Source organism: Choloepus didactylus, chromosome 19 (genome assembly GCF_015220235.1).
Source record: "Choloepus didactylus isolate mChoDid1 chromosome 19, mChoDid1.pri, whole genome shotgun sequence".
Taxonomy (NCBI): Eukaryota; Metazoa; Chordata; class Mammalia; order Pilosa; family Megalonychidae; genus Choloepus; species Choloepus didactylus.
In genome coordinates, this window is record NC_051325.1 from 34,528,279 (window position 1) to 34,546,158 (window position 17,880).

At 37.8% G+C, this 17,880-nt stretch overlaps 1 protein-coding gene and 1 pseudogene across 5 annotated transcripts in view; one reads left to right on the plus strand and one right to left on the minus strand.

The window, feature by feature from the left end:
* The first annotated feature begins 856 nt into the window (after window positions 1-856).
* Window positions 857-17,880, plus strand: part of C19H20orf96 (chromosome 19 C20orf96 homolog) — a 32,846-nt gene continuing 15,822 nt past the window's right edge. For 2 of the 5 annotated variants that reach the window (XM_037812137.1, XM_037812135.1), the window contains exons 1-4: window positions 857-1,026; window positions 1,329-1,377; window positions 1,928-2,045; window positions 6,434-6,546. In XM_037812137.1, coding sequence (XP_037668065.1) covers window positions 1,007-1,026; window positions 1,329-1,377; window positions 1,928-2,045; window positions 6,434-6,546 — 300 coding nt within the window. In that variant the 5' untranslated portion in view covers window positions 857-1,006. Of the gene's footprint in view, window positions 1,027-1,060; window positions 1,378-1,927; window positions 2,046-6,433; window positions 6,547-17,880 lie in introns of those variants that run through there. The other 3 variants (XM_037812139.1, XM_037812138.1, XM_037812136.1) reach the window with 3 other exon arrangements.
* On the minus strand, window positions 13,239-14,705 carry LOC119515896 (annotated as a pseudogene).

The window sequence follows — 17,880 nt, forward strand, 5'->3', positions numbered from 1 at the left end:
GGGTCAGGAAATTGGGTGTTGTTTAGTTGGTTGCCTCAGGCTCAGATTCTCATAAAGCTGCAATCAAGGCCTTTGGCCAGGCTGGAATGCTTGACTGGGGCAGGGAGGGATGTACTTCCAAACTCACTCCTGTTGTTGTTGGCAGGATCAAGTTCCTTACAGGATGTTCCATGCCACATTGATATTCAGAGGGCCGCTCCCTACCTGGCAGCTGGCTTCTTTCAGAGAAAGGAAGTGAGAGGGATAGAGAGCACCAAGGTGGAAGCCACAGCCACTTTATAACTTTACCTCAGAAGTGACACCCCATCTCCTGCTGCATTTTGTTAAAAGGGAGCCACTAGGTGCAGCCCACACTCAAGGGAAGGGGATGGAAGTCGGGGTCATTGGGGCCATCTTAGAGGCTTCCTGCCACACCGACCATAACTGATTTGATCATTAGTCAGAACTGACACCTCAGTCCAGGTTTGTATTGACTTTTAGGATTTGCATTATTTTTTAAGGGTCAGTCAGGAAACTTCAGGGAGGCAGCATGACTGGGGGTGTATCTTGAAAGAAGATGCAAATTTTGGAGAGAAAGAGGGAGAGAATTTATGGGATTAGAATTATTGCTCCTAGTCACAGAGGAGGAATCTAGGTTCAGAGAGGTAAAGTGAGTTGCCCAAGATCACACAGCTAGTAGTGGTTTAGTGACAGATGGAATTTGAACCCATAAACGCAACTTCAAAGCTTATATGTGTAGTAACTGAAGCACTTCTGTAAACCAAGTTGAGAAGGTGGGGAGAGCTACGTATTGCCTTACGGGATTAGTCCCTCTAGGCACTCTGTAGTCGGCGTCGCGTTTCCTTGGAGATAGAGACCTGCGGGAAAGCGTCGGGTCTTGTTGGGAAGCTCCAGCAGCCTTGGTTACCGCGTCATACACGCAGAGACGAAGAGACTGGGGAAATCGAATAGGCATCCCAGAAGATCAGGGCCCTACGGATTCAAAACTCTCTTTCCGTTTTCCCCAATGGCGCGCGTTTTTCCAAAGTGAGTGAAAAAGAGCTTCGCCGATGGTGGAGTGCGCATGCGTGGTCCCGGTCCCGGCTAATCTTGCCTTGGTCAGGTTCTTGCTTCGATTTCACCCAGGGCTGCTGATCCCGCCCTCTCTCCGCCCTCACTTCCATAGCCCCACCTCACCTCGCTCTCTCCTCGCCTTCGTCCCGCTCTTGTTCCTGGTAAAGTGTAGTTTGGGTTTTGAGACCGGTCCTCGCCTGTTTCAAGTTTGCTGTTTGCTGCTCCTTTTGCTGGGTATGATGCTGAAGTTCTTTCCGGCCTCCGCTTCCTTCCAGACCCGACCACCCTGGGATTCGCTCCACAGTCCACAAACACGAGTCTCGGGTGAGTTCGGGAGGGCTTGGGCGCGGGCGGGTAGCTTGCTGACCCTGGGGCTGCAGCCCGCCTGCTCTCAACTCCCACGGCCGCGGCTATCCCGGCTGAGTTAAGAGACCGGAATTCTAGTTCCAGCTGTGCCACACATCTGCTCTAGGGCGCGGGGCAAGCCTCTGAATCACCTCAGTTTTCTCATTACTTTATCCACTGCCTCCTTCCACTACTTTATCAGAATGTAGGGGTATATTATGCTGTTTTCCTATTCATCTCTGCTGCTCTGGGTTCCTGAGGGTGGGTATTGGGTCTTTTCTTTATCTTCTGGTCACAGTTCTTACTTCACAGCCTGGATGTCCTTAGTAAATTCTAGCTGGCTGATGAGAAAGTGATCCTCTCTCGGAATCCTATGGAGGTAGGCTTTATTATTAGATCCAGTTTGTAAATGAGGAAATTGAGCCTCAGAGAGGTAAACTCCCTTGCTTAAAGTCAACGGATGTATCCAAGGGATTGGAGCTGGGATTTGAACCCTCGATGATGTGTGACTGATTGTGTTGTCTGGTAGGATTATGTTCCGTGGCAGCGGTCTACACAGAAAAGCAAGCCATCAACTCTGCCTCCAGTCCAACAAGCCAGCAGCCACAAGGAAGGAAAAATGAAGGGCTTGATCAGTGTTCAGCCAGGTGGGCAGAAGCGCTTGGGGGCTGGTGTGGAGGTTGCGGACAGGATGGAGTCCCTTTTGACACCATTTGTCAGTCCCTTTTGACACCATTTGTGTCAGAGTAGGCTAACTGCTGTAAGAAACAACCCCTACATTTCAAGTGTTAATACAGAAATTTATTTTTCATTTATGACAAAGTGCATTTGTGGATCTGTGGAGGGGTGCAGATTTGTTTTGTTCCATATGGTCATTCAGGAATTCAGGCTCTTTTGATCTTGTGGCTCGGACATTTTATAAGGCCTTGAAGTCTTCTGGATGGAGAATGGCTAAAGAAAACAGAGTGATCACACCAAGTGCTGGCAAAGATACAGAGAAACTGGGTCACTCATACATTGCTGCTGGGAACATAAAATGGCACAGCCACTCTGGTAAACAGTTTGGTGATTTCTTATAAACCAAATGTGCAATTACCATACAATCCAGAAATTTCACTTCTGGGCATTTATTCTGGAGAAATTAAAAATTTATGTTCACACAAAAGACAGTACACAAATGTTCGTTGTAGCCTTATTCATAATACTCCCAATCTGGAAACAGCCCAGATATTCTTCAGCAGATGAAGAGGTTAAACAAGGGGCGGTATATCCATTCCATGGGATACTATTCAGCAACAAAAAGGAAAGAACTATTGATACACTCAATAACTTGGATGAATCTCCAGAGAATTATGCTGAGTGAAAAAGCTGATCCTAAAGAATACATACTATATAATTCCATTTATATAACAGCCTTGAAATAAGATTATAGAAATGAAGAACTGATTAATGGTTGCCAGGGATCAGGATGGTAGGGCAAGGAAGTAGGTGTGTCCATAAAAGGACAACTAGAGGGATCCTTGTGATGGAAATTTTCTCTGTCTTGCCTGTCTCAACTTCAATATCCTTGTTGTGGTATTGTGCTATAGTTTTACAAGATATTACCATTGGGGGAAACTGGGTAAAAGGTACATAGGATCTCTGTATTGTTTTAAAACTACATGTGAATAAAAAATTATCTCAAAATAAAAAGTTTAATTAAAAAAAAAGATAAAACAGGGCTATTACCACTAATGAACATAGTCATTATTAAAGCTACAAATTCTTCCTTAAGTGGTAAAGTTCAACTTATGAATCTTACCATTTTTATGAACACTTGTAAGTGGGATTTTGGAACTTGGTTAATTTAATTCTCCTATACTTTTGAAGCTACATTTAAAAATTTAATATATTCAATTTTATTTTCAAATAATTTACTTTTCTGATTAACAAGACCCTTTGGGTATTTAAATAATTTTTGTAAATCTAATAAATAAGCTAAATATGGGTAATCTTATGTTCTCTTAAAAGTTCTGGAAGTATATACAAACTTAATAAGAGTGTCTTAAACCTTTCAATTTAAAAAAATGTAAATCAAAATCTCATTTACACATTTTATGTTAGAACCACAAGATTAATCTATTAATCACACTGTCTCTTTATTAGAGAAGTAGTGGGTTTACAGAAGAGACATACAGAAAATACAGAGTTCCCATATACCACCCTCTGTACAGTATTCCCTATTATTAATACTTTGCATTAGTGTGGTACGTTTATTACAATTGATGAAAGAATATCATCATATATTAACTATAGTTCACTGTTTACATTGTTTCACTGTGTTGTACAGTCCTATGGTTCTTTTTTTTTAAAATCTTATTCTGGTAATATATATATAACCTAAAATTTTCCCTATTACCCACACTCAAATATATAATTCAGTGGTGTTAATTATGTAAATGATGTTGTGCTACCATCACCACCATCCATTTCCAAAACTTTCCATCACTCCAAACAGAAATTTTGTACCAATTAAGCATCAACTCTCCATTTCTTACTGCCACCATGGCCCCTGGAAACCTATATTCTAGTTTCTAACTCTATGAAGTTGCTTATTCTAATTATTTTATATCAATGAGATCATACAACATTTGTCCTTTTGTGTCTGGGTTATTTCACTCAACATGATGTCTTTAAGATTCATCCATATTGTCATATGTATCAGAACTTCATTCCTTTTTATGGCTGAATAATATTCCATTGTGTGTATATAACACATTTGTTTATCCACACATTTGTTGATGGACACCTGGGTTGCTTCCATCTTTACCAAAAGACATTGATACCCAAAGAATTGAAAATTGAGAATACCCCCAAAAATTGAAGGCAGGGACTCAAATAGATATTTGCACATTGATGTTTTCACAATTGTCAAAAGATGGAATCAATCAGTTTCCTAAAAAACATAATTAAATAGCAGATATAAACAGATAATGAATAAATTTAACACAAAATTTAATCTCTTTAATTTATTCTGTCATCTCGATACCTAAAACTGTACTTCATCTTGACACTTAAGACTAAGATTTCTCAGGGTTAAAGATATTGGTCTGTTAAGGACATAATTAATTTCTTTCTCAAATGAACTGGGTTGCACCTGGAGCAGGGACTTTGGTGAGGGCTGAGAATAGAGCTGCAGTCACCTGAGTGATTAGTCAGATGCTGATATGTGACAGGATGAGAGGAAGCAGGGATTTCAGGAGCTTGCCCTCCAAATGCTTTATTGTAATCTGAATTCTCTTCATATGCTCATTATCAGGGCCACAGCCCTGAGAGAGATTTCGTAGAAATCCATTTGGAGTTTTGCACATCTATGCCTTTGTCTGGCACTGTGGTCCCAATTTTTAGGTCATTTAGTAACAATTGGCATTATATATATTTAGTACTATATATGTGCCAGGCATTATTGCAAACACTTTAATGTATAGTAACTTCTTATTTAATCTTCATGACATCCCTATGAGGTAGGATTGATGATTATTCCCATTTTACAGAAGGGGAAATTGAAGGACAGAAAGATCATGTGATCTACTCAAGGTCACCCAGCTGGTAGAAGGCAGAGCCAGGATTCAGACCCAGGCTGTCTGACTCCCTAGTTCTTGCTCTTAACCCCTATCCCATCCTACCTTTCCACGGGTCAGGTTGGTGGGAGAGTAGGGATTTGGACTCAGGCCTGCCAGACTCTGGTCTTCTTGCTATTCCATGCTGCCTCAGTTACTGACAAGACACAAACAGTGTGAGTTTCTGTATTGATTTCCTAGGGGTGCTGTAACAAAGTGCCTCAAACTGGGTGGCTTAAAATAACAACAACAACAAAAATGTATTCTCTCACCATTCTGGAGGCCAGAAGTCAGAGATCAAGGCGTTGGCAGGGCCATGCACCTGTCGGAGGCTCTAAGGGATCCTTCCCCGCTTTTTCCAGTTTCTGGTAGCCCCAGGCGTTTCTTGGTTTGTGGCAGCATAACTCCAATCTTTGCCTCTGTCTTCACAAGGACAACTTCCCTCTGTGTCTGTGATGTTCTTCTGCGTCCAAATTTCCTTCTTTATAAAAACACTAGTTAGATTGGATTAGGGCTCACCGTAATGCAGATTGACCGCTTTTTTTTTCTTTTTTTTGTAAACTTTTTAGTTTGAAATAATTTCAGACTTACAGAAAAGTTGCAAAAAATATTACAAAACAAAATATGGAACTCCAATAAGCTTTCTACCCAAATGTCCAGTTTTACCAACTTTTTACATTTTGCTACCTTTGCCTGCCTGTCTTCCCTCTCCCTTCCTTTCATCATCTTTCTCTCTAGTCTTATTTATCTATCTTCTAAACACTTGAGTAGATTGCATCCTACTCCTTTATCACTTAATACTTCCCTGTGTATTTCCTAAGAACAAGGATATTCACTTATGTAACCACATTAAATATCAAATTCAAGAAATTTAACATTGATGTAAAACATACAGTCTACCTCTCAATTTTTTCAGTTGTCCCGATAATGTCCTTTTGGGCATTTTCTCTTCCATTATTAGATCTAGTCCAGGATCACATGTATTGCATTTAATTAAATATGACCTCATCTTAACTAATGACATCCATAAAGACCCTGTTTCCAAATAGGGTCACAGTCACAAGAATTGGGGGTTAGGACATGATCATAACTTTTTGGGAGACACAGTGCAACTCACAATAGTCCGCAACTCTCTGATGGAAGGGTTGGGAGTCGGGGTGCTTGGTCTCTCATTGCTACCCCTCTTCTATACTCTGTGCAAACCCACAGTTACTGCTTTCCCCTGGGCCTGGCCCTCCCTTATTCAGGGCCCAGAGCGGAGCCTGGAGAACTTACTGATGAGCGTGAATTTCCTCCTCTGTCGCATTGTCCTGCATATTAAGGCTGTGACTAGATGGGGCAGTGGCCTGTGCCCCTTGACGGTGCATTCCCTGGGACCTGACCCCAGTCCTGCTGGAACCCTCACTGTCTCCTCGCCCTTTCCCTTCTCTCCACAGGGTTGTACTCCAAGTCCGTCATGACGTTGGCAGGCCAGGTGAGGAGTCAGCGAGAACCGCACAGAAAGAAGCTGGACCCTGGGAAGATGCAGGCCGACATGCAGCTAATGAAGGTATGGGGAGCATCCTCCCATGGGCACCAGGGCCAGTGCAGCTGGGCAAGGGATGGTGATAACACACTTACACTGAGCACTTCGCAGGTATCAGACTTGACTCATTTCCTCCTTCCAGCAACCCCATGGGCATGCTTATCATTGTCCCCATTTTATAGATGGGGAAACTGAGGTGTAGGGAGAAAAGGGACTTGCTCCAGTTCTCACACCCAGAGAATGGCAGTATGAGGGGGCAAAGCCAGTTAAACAAACTTTTGCCGTTGTGTTTAAGACTCAGGAAAACAATCACTTTTTATTTCACTGTATTGGAAACATGATCTAGTGGCATGTTCCTCTTACGATTTCTGGTCAATTAACTTTATGTGGAATACAATGCACCTTGAAAAGCAAAACCTAGAAACTTACTATTAGATATTTTCGCATCAGCTGATACAATTAAAAATATTTATTTTTAATTGTGGTAAAACATACATAACATAAAAATAATTTTAACTGTTTTAAGTGAACAATTCTTTGACATTTGAGTACATTGACAATGTTGTGTAATTTTCACCACTATCTATTTCCAAACTATTCTCATCATCCCAAACCAAAACTCATGTTCATTTAGTGATAATTCCCCATTGCCCCCAACCCTTGATAACCACTATTCTGCTTTCTGTCTCTATGAATTTTGCTTATTCTAAGTATTTCATATAAGATAAATCATACAATAATTGTTCTTTTGTGTCTCATTTGTTTCAATTAAGATAATGTCTTCAAGGTTCAACCATATTGTAGTATGTACCCGCACTTCACTTCTTTTTATGGCTGGATAATATTCCATTGCATGCATATACCACATTTTGTCTATCCATTCATTGGTTGATGGACTCTTGGGTTGCTTCCACCTTTTGGCTACTGTGAATAATGCTGCAATGAACATTAATATGCAGATATCTGAGTCCCTGCTTTCAATTCTTTTTGGTATATACCAAGGAGTGGAATTGCTAGATTATATGAAAATTGCATGTTTAACCTTCCAAGGAACTGCCAAACCATTTTCCACAGTGGTTGCACAATTTTTCCTTTCCACCACCAATGTACAACAGTTCCCATTTCTCTGCATCCTTGCCAACACTTTGTTTTTTTAAATAATAGCCATCCTAGTGGTTGTGAAGTGGTATCTCATTGTAGTTTTAATTTGCATTTCTCTAATGGCTAATGATGTAGGGTTTCTTTTCAAATTCTTATTGGCCATTTGAATATCTTCTTTGGAGAAATATCTATTCAATTCTTTGACCTTTTTTTTATTAAATTCAGTTTCATTGAAATACATTCACACACCATACAGTCATCCATGGTATACAATCCACTGTCCACAGTATGATAACATAGTTATGCATTCATCACCACAATCTATCTCTGAACATTTTCCTTACATCAGAAAGAACCAGAACAAGAATAAAAAATAAAAGTGAAAAAAGAACACCCAAATCATCCTCCCATCCCACCCCATTTGTCCTTTAGTTTTTATCCCCATTCCTCCACTCATCCATACACTAGATAAAGGGGGTGTGATCCACAAGATCTTCACAATCACACTGTCTTTGACCTATTTTTAAATTGAGTTGTTTGTTTTTTTGTTGTTAAGCTGTAGGACCTCTTTATATATTCTGGATATTAAACCCTTATCCGATACATAGTTTGCAAATATTTTCTCCCACTCTGTAGGTCTGTATTTATACTTTCTTGATAGTGTCTTTTGATGCACAAAAGTTTTTAATTTTGATAAAATTCATTTTACCTATTTTTTCTTTTGTTGCTCGTGCTTTTGGTGTAAAAATATATTATCTTCTACGAGGTCCTAAAGATATTTTCGTATGTTTTCTTGTAAGAGTTTTATGTTATCAGTTCTTATATTTAGGTTGTTGATCCATTTTGAGTTAATTTTTGTATACAGTGAGAGGTAGAGGCCCACATTCATTCTTTTGCGTGTGCATTTCCAGTTGTCCAAACACCATTTGTTGAAGAGACTGTTCTTTACCCATTGAATGAACTTTGCACCCTTGTCGAAAATCAACTGGCCATAGATGTGTGGATTTTCTCTGGATTCTCAATTCTAATCTATTGGTCTATGGGTCTATCAGTATGCTGGTACTATACTGTTTTTAATTACTGTAATTTTGTAGTAGGTTTTGAAATTTTGAAATCAGGAAGTGTGAGTCTTCCAACTTTGTTGCTTTTCCTCAAGTTTGTTTTGACTATTCAGCCTCCTTGTAATTCCATATGAATTTGAGGATCAGCTTTTCCATTTCTGTGGAAAAGGCTGCTGGAAATTTGATAGGGATTGCATTGAATTTGTAGATTACTTTAGGCAGTATGACGTCTTAATATTAAGTCTTCCAATTTATGAATATGGGATGTCTTTCCATTTATTTAGGTCTTTAATTTCTTAAAGCAATGTTTTGTAGTTTTCAGTATACAAGTCTTTTACATCCTTGGTTAAATTTATTCCTAGGTATTTTATTCTTTTAGATGCTATTGTTTATGGACTTGTTTTCTTGGACTTCCTTTTTTGATTGTTCATTACCGGTGTATAGAAACCCAACTGGCTTCTGTGTGTTTATTGTGTAACCTGAAACTTTGCTGAATTTGTTTATTAGGTGTTTTAGTTTGCTAGGTTCCTGAAAGCAGATACCATTAAATGGGTTGGCTTTTAACAATAGGAATTTATTAATTTACATTTTTGTGGCTGAGAAAAATGTCCAAATCAAGGCATCATCAAGGTGATGTTTTCTTCCCTAAGACTGGCTGCTGGCAATCCTTGAGTCCTCTGCAAGGCATGTAGTGGCATCTGATGGTCTCTCCCTTCTCTTCTGGGTTTCATTGCTTTCAACTTCGTGTTTCTATGACTTTCTCTCTGAATTTCATTCTCTTATGAAGGACTCCAGTAAGAGGATTAAGACCCTGCCAGAGTGACATGGGTGACACCTTAACTGAAGTAGCCGCATCAAAAGATCCTACTTACAATGGGTCCACACCCACAGAAATGGATTAACTGTGAGAACATGCTTTTCTGGACTACATACAGTTTCAAACAACCACATTAGGTCTAGTAGCTTTCTTGTGGTTTCTTCGGGATTTTATATATGTAGGATCATGTCATCTGCAAATGGGGACAATTTTACTTTTTTCTTTCCTATTTAGATGCCTTTTCTTTCTTTCTCTTGCCTGATTGCTCTGGCTAGAACTTCCAGTAGACTGTTGAATAACAGTGGTGACAGTGGGCATCTTTGTTCCTGATCTTAGGGGGAAATCTTTCAGTCTTTCACCATTGAGCATGATATCTGCTGTGGATTTTTCATAAATGCCCTTTATCATGTTGAGAAACTTTACTTCTATTCCTACTTTTCTGAATATTTTTATCATGAAAGGATGTTGGATTTTGTCAAATGCTATTCTGCATCGAGATGATTGTGTTTTTTTTTTTTCCTTCATTCTATTAATGTGGTATATTACACTGATTGATTTCATGTTGAACCATCTTTGCCTTCCTGTAATAAATCCCACTTGGTCTTGGTATATAATCCTTTTAATATACTGTTGGATTCTGTTTGTCAGTATTTTTTTGAGGATTTTTACATCTATATTCATAAGAGTATTGGTCTGTAGTTCTCTTTTCTTGTGCTGTTTTTATCTGGCTTTGGTTTCAGGGTAATTCTGGCCTCATAGGATGAGTTAGGAAATAATCCCTCCTATTCTATTTTTTGGAAGAATTTGAGAAGGATTGGTGTTAAATTTTCTTTAAATGCTTGGCAGAATTCAGCAGTGATACTATCTGGTCTTAGACTTTTATTTGTTGGGAAGTGTTTAATTACTGATTTAATCTCTTTCCTTTTCATGGGTCTGTTGAGGTTTTCTATTTCTCCTTGTGTCAGATTAGGTAATTTGTGTGTTTCTAGGAATTTGTCCATTTCACCATGGTTTTCTAATTTGTTGGCTTGCAGTTGTTCATAGTATCCTCTTACAATCTTTTTTATTTCTGTAAGGTTATTAGTAATGTCCCTACTTTCATTCATGATTTTAGATATTTGTCATCTGTCTCTTTTTCTTTGTCCATCTGGCTGAAGGCTTGTCAGTTTTATTCATCTGTTCAAAAAACCAACTTTTGGTTTGTTGATTCTCTCTGTTGTTTTCATATTCTCTATTTCATTTATCTCTAATCTTTACTGTTTCTTTCCTTCTACTTGAGTTTTCTCTTCTTGTTCTAGGTTCTTTAGGTGTGAAGTTAGGTTATTGATTTGTGATCTTTCTTCTTTCTAAATTTCCCCCTTAGCATTGCCTTTGGTGCATCTTATAAGTTTTGGTATGCTGTGTTTTCATTTTCATTTGCCACAGGATATTTCCTAATTTTCCTTGTGATTTTTTCTGTGATCCATTGATTGTTTCATAGTGTGTTATTTGTATTTGTAAAATTTCCATTTTTCCTTCTATTATTGATTTTTAGCTTTATTCCATTGTGGTCCATAAAGATACTTTATGTGATTTCAGTATTTTTAAATGTATTAAGATTTGATTTGTGGCCTAATGTGGTGTCTGTTCTGGAGAATGTTTCATATGCACTTGAGAGGAACGTGTTTCCTGTTTTTGTTGGGTGGAGTGTTCTATGTATGTCTGTTAGGTATAATTGGTTAATAGCATTATTCAAGTTCTCTATTTCCATATTAGATGTTCTATCAGTTATTGAAAGTTGTGTATTGATGTCTCCAACCATTATTGTAGAACAATCTATTTCTCTCTTCAATTCTGTCAGTTTTTGCTTCATATATTTTGGGGCTCTGTTCTGAGATACATATACGTTTATAATCATTATAGTGATTACTTACTGGATTGAATCTTTTATCAATATATAATATCTTTCTTTGTCTCTTAGAATTTAAGTCTGTTTTGTCTGATAATAATGTAGCCACTCCAGCTGTCCTTTGATTACTGTTTGCACAGAATATCTTTTTTCCACTCTTTTTCTTTCAACCTCTTTGGTTCTTTGACCTAAATTTAATCTTTCGTAGATTGCATATAGGTTATTCATGCTTTTTCATCCAACATGCTAATCTCTGCCTTTTAATAGGGGATTTTAATTCATTGACAGTTATAGTAATAACTGAGAAGGGAAGAATTTACTTCTGCCATTTAGCTACTTGTTTTCTGTATGTCTTGTATGTTTCTTCTTCCTCATTTACCCCATTACTGCCTTTTTCAAAATTTTTTTTTGTATTTAGTTGCTTTTTTGAGGTATAGCATTTTGATTCCCTTCTTCTTTTCTCTATATTTTTTTTGGTTATTTTCTTAGTGGTTACTTTTATAATTATAATTAACATCTTAAACTAATAACAACCTAGATTGACTAGTACTGGCCTAGTTTCAGTAGTTTACAAACTCTCCAATCCTGTAGATCCATCCCTCCCTTTTATATTGTTATTGCCTCAGATTATATATTTTTGTATTATATGCCCATCAACATAGATTTTTAAATGTTATTTTACACATTTGCCTGTCAGGTTAGATAAAGAGGAAGAAAGCAGTTCCCAACCAAAAGTACAATAATATAGGATTTTATGTTTACTTACATAATTACCTTTACCAGTGTTCTTTATTTCTTCATATGGCTTTAAGTTACTGTCTAGTGTCCTTTTATTTCAGCCTGAAGAACTACCTTTAGCATTTCCTGAATGCCAAGTTTTCTGGTAATGAACTCTTTCAGCTTTTGATTATCTGTAAATGTCTTAATTTCTCCTTCATTTAAAAAAAATGCAAGTTTGATTAAAAGTATACACAATAATGATCATTATTAAAGGTTTTAATATTCTAAAATATAAAGCCATATCTAACAAAACAGTATTTAAATGAAAACAAGTATATTATTAACTATAACTAGCAAAATGTAAGTATTTAGGTATTTAAACTGAATATTAAAATTTTAACTCATAAAATCAGTAATGGTACTTTGAAAGTGTTACTTACTGTTGAGCAACAGATAGTGCACAGATACTTTTTTGACATAGTTTTCTGATAGTTCTTAAAGAGAGTGTTTGATATTATATAGTACACATGTGATATAATAAATGTGACATTACAAAATTCCTAAAAAACTGGAAATGTTTTACCCTAAATAGTACTTTCCTGTATTATTTTCACTTACCTTTTTATGTGATGCATTAGCATATACAGAATGTCATATAGTCATACTAAATAGAATTTCAATTTCAATTTTTTTTTTTTTTATTATATCAACATTTTGAAAACTAAACTGTACTACATATTATGGCACTGCTTATTTTTACCTAGCATTCCAGCTATATTTTCTTTGGTAGGCTTTTCCTCTTGTAAGCTTAATCACAGATTAGTGATAACATATATGTGTTTAAGATGAGATATTCCTCTAACCATTCAGGTCACATTTTTTCAAGAAGAAATTAAATCAGTTGCAGACAGGAATAAACTATATCAAGATCACATATAGAATGAAAATAAAACAGAAAGGATTAGGGATGACGATAGGAAAAAATACAATTGTAAAGGTATTAGTTCTGAAATAATCTATTACTATTATACAACATAAGCAGCATCACCAATCTGAGGATATTTTCTTTCATAAGTATATCAGCTCTCTATTTCCACTGTGAAATTCTGCATAGATGATGAGTAGTCATTTAGTGCACAGGGACATTAAAATATTCATGACGTGGCTCCTGCAGAGATTTGCCTGCTCAGTTGCCTTGAGGACATTTTTCTTGGATGTCTCCTGAACTTCCCCTCTCAAGAGAAATGCATCCAAAATAAAATAAGCCTTCTCAAAATTAAAGATGGCTTCAAGTTCACACACACTGCCAAAATACTTGACCAGTAATTCCATGTAATGATAAATTATTTCAATGGTAATTAATTCATTGTCCTGATCTTCAGTAGCACAGCAGAAATACAGATTATTTTTTTTTATTGTGAACTTTAACATATATACATAACAGTGATAACTTTCAATGTAGGATTTCGCAAGTAGTTAAGAGAGCAAAGCTCAAAGAATATCATGGGTCACAGTTCCATAACTGCAGCCATTTCCGTTATTGTAAAATATAACATACGTGCAGAAAGGTGTCATCTCTTGATGTACAGCTCAACAAGCAGTCACATAGGTAATTTCAAAAATTGTTATGGGTTACAGTTCCACAATTTCCATTCTTTCCTCATCATGCAATACAATGTATGTACAGAAAGGTGGAGACCTTCAAGGCACAATTCAATGAGCAGCTATAGAGCAAATCCCAAGGGATGCTATAGGCTACAGTTCCACCATGTAACATAATAGATCCCAGAGCTCTTATCAGTTGCTAATTATTCATCCCTAGTATGTAGAGTTGGTAAGGTATTCCTATTAAATATAGTCATTAATACGTAATGGGTAGTTTTTCCATACCAGTCTGTTGTTAACCCTCTGCAGCACCTTGTAAGTATATCATGCTAACACTTATTTAGGTTTGTGGTGCTACTCTGTGGGTTACTTGCCTTTAAACCACCATTTACGAACATGTTGACCTTCAATGCGTCATTGATACTTATAATCCCATTAACGTACCATAGTCACTCCTGACCATTCCCATACCATTAAGATCACCCTCTGTACATATCAGGTTATTATTCCCCCTTCAATAGGTTCTGACTATCTCTACGTCCCCTATATTCTACTTTTTAAGACACTTATTTTACATTATTCACAGAGTTCATGTTGGTGGTAACATACAATATCTCTCCTTTTGTGTCTGGCTTATTTCACTCAGCATTATGTCTTTAGGCTCATCCATGTTGTCATATGTTTCACGACCTGGTTCCTTCTTACTGCCATGTAGTATTCTATCGTGTGTATATAACTAGCATATCTTTAGTAAACAATCTTCAGATCTCACCAGTCAAGAAAGCTGCACATTTTAGGTTTACGTTCTAAAATGGTTTGAACGAGTTCCCTTGTGATCCTTTTCTTCTTTTTGTCTGACAGTGGGACATACAGTTTCTGCAGTTGAAGCTTTTCCCTGATGACTAAAAGGCAACATAAGCTGCATTGTGGCTGCGGGCTGAGGGTATGGTGGAGCTTGGCCAGCAGCTGCAGCAGTGGCTGAGGGGAAACCCCTGTCGCTGTGCTAAGGAGCGGCCATTTTTCTCTCCTTCATTTTTGAAAGGTCATTTTGCCAGAAACAGAATTCTTGATTGACAGTTTTTTCTTTAAGGACCTTAAATATGCCATTCTACTGTCTTCTGCCACCATGGTTTCTAATGAGAAATCTGCTGATGCTCTTATTGGGGAATCCCTTGTATATGACATGTTGCTCCTGTCTTGTTGCTTTCAAAATTCTCTCTTTGTCTTTGGATTTTGACAAAGACACTATAATGTATTTTGGTATAGATCTCTTGCTTGGAGTTAATTGAGCTTCTTGGCTTTGTATATTCTTGTGTTTCATCATATTTGGGAAGTTTTCAGCCATTATTTCTTCAAAACACTTTCTGCCCCTTTCTCTTGTCCTTTTGGTACTCCAGTGATACATTTATTGGTAAGCTTGATGGTATGGTATCCCACAGGTCCCTCAGGCGCTATTTTTTTTTTTTTAATTTTTTCTTTTTGCTCCTCACACTGATTAATTTTAATTGTCTGGTCTTCAAGTTCACTAATCTTTTCTTCTGCCTGTTCAAATCTGCTGACTAATGAGTAATTTCATTTTAATTACTGTACTTTGCAGCTCCAGAATTTGTTTGGTTCTGTTCCGATTTGCTAGAGCTGCCATTATGTAAAATACCAAAAATGGATTGGTTTTTATAAAAGGGGGTTTACTTGGCTACAAATTTACAGTTCTATGGCCATAAAAGTGTCCAAATCAAGGCATCAACAGGAGGATACCTTTGCTGAAGAAAGGCCGATGGCATCTGGAACACCTCTGTCAGCTGGGAAGGCACATGGCTGGTGTCTGCTTGTCACAAGTTGTGTTTCAGCTCCTCCCTCAGCTCCTATGCATCCTTAGTTTAGTATCTCCAAGCAACCTTCTGTCTGCATCGCCAAGCATCTCTAAGTGTCAGCCTTAGCAAGCGTCTGGGCCTGGAGTTCTCTTAAGTAGCCAGTGAACTAATCTAGGCCTACCTGAATGGGTGGGGTCAAATCTCCATGAAAACATTCAGTCAAGAGGTCACACCCTAATCAAAAAGATTAAGGAGTCTGCCCCCACAAGATTGCATTAAAGAATATGGATTTTGGGAGGACATAATATTTCCAAACCAGCCCAGGTTCCTTTTTATAATTTCTGTATCTTTATTTTTGTTTAGGCAAAGTATTCCTAATTTCCTTTAGTAATTTGTATATGGATTCCTAGCTCATTGAACATATTTCAGACAGTTGAGTTAAAGTCTTTGACTAATAGTTCCAATGTGTGAACTTCCTCAGGGATGGTTTCTGGCAAATTCTTTTTTTCTTATGAATTGGCCACACTTTCCTGTTTCTTTGTGTGTTTTGTAATTTTTCTTGAGAACTGAGTATTATGTTGTCCTAACTCTGGAAATCTATTTCTGCCACTCCTCTGAGACTGTCAGTTTTTGTTGTTGATGTTGATGTTGTTGACTGGAGCTGCCAATTTGTGAATTTCCAAACTGTTTTGCTCCCAAACAGGGAATGGAAATAGAAAAGAGGAAAAAATAGATACTGTCATTTTAAGATTCCTCTGCTGCTTTTGCCTGAGGGGTTTGGAACAGTGGCCACCCTTAGGGCCTTCCCCCAGCAATCTGAAGTAGCTGACCTAAAACAGTGATTAGTGATCCAGTCTTACCCCTGCCCCAGTCTTGATTTTGCAGGAGGAGATGCTTATAGTCCACCCTGACATGTACACACTGCACCAGGATCCCAGGACTGCAGTCCCCACTGCTGCCTGCCACATGGCTGGGGGATAGGGAATGGTGGACATTGCACAGAGGGTGAAATTCACCAATGTCTACTGTAATTTACCAGCCTTGTCATTCGGTTTTTCCTTGGATGCTGCATATGTTTCACTAGACTCCAGAGTTTCAAAATGGATGATTCAGATGATTCCTTCCAGTTTAATAGTTGTTTTGGTGGAGGGACTAATTCCTGGAGCCTCCTACGCCAACATCTTCCCACAGTCCTTCTCCAACTGATACAATTTTAGATCATTAATTGTCTTGCCATCTGTTGCTTCATGGTTTCTGTAATTATCCGAATAATATTTCAAAGTATTTGAAATGACTTAAAGACACAAGTTCTTTGGTATCCATAGCAGAAAGTAAAATTCTAAATACTGTAAATATTATAAAATACTATAGAAAAATTCTTCACTTTAATTTTTTATTAGCTCAATGAACAATGACTACTACATAAAGAAATAGGAAAATTCATTTGATTTGAAAACTTTTTCTTTTTTTCCTTTAAATCTTCAGTTTTGCTGGCAAAATGGCTTAGCGGTTACCCAGCATTCTTAATGGAAGAATTCATGTTTCTGATGTTATTTCTCCCCCTGGCTTTAGAAGGGTGGTTTGTGTGTTTTTGTTTGATACAGAACATGAACTTGGACAATTTGACTCCAAAGTGTGTGCTTCTAACTGGTTCCTAATTCTGTCTTTTATAATCGTTAATTTGTTTAGTTAACTGACCTATGTTATTACCTCTGGGCTCAATTCTGATTGTTGGGATTCAGCAGTGATGTGGCTTTGACCTTATACGGTAGCTCAAGTTCTATTGGGGAGACAGACAACAAACAGGGCAAATAAATATATAGACTTGTGATGATGATAAGAGATATGAAGAAGACTATAGGTTAAGGGGCTAGAGAGGCACAGAGGAGAGAGTGGGAGAGAGTGTTTTAGACAAGGGCCACCAGGAAATGCGTGCTATTTGAGTCAAGTCCTGAAGCAGCGAGGAAGCAGCCATGTGGACACCTAAGGGAGCAACCTTCCAGGCAGAGGGAACCACAAGTGCAAAGGCCCTGGGGCTTGTGTGTCTGGAGCAGGTGAGTGAGGAAGAAAGATGGTGGGGTGTGGGAGGGTGGGGGAAGCAGCTTGTGTATGGCCCTGTAGTCCATGGTTAGGCCTTGGGTTTTTTTTTTTTTAATTAAATTCAGTTTTATTGAAATATATCCCATACCATACAGTCATCCGTGGTGTATAATCAACTATTCACAGTACCATCATATATTTATGCATTCATCACCACAATCTATTTCTGAACATTTTCCTTACATCAGAAAGAATCAGAATAAGAATAAAAAATAAAAGTAAAAAGAACACCAAAATCACCCCCCCATTCCACCC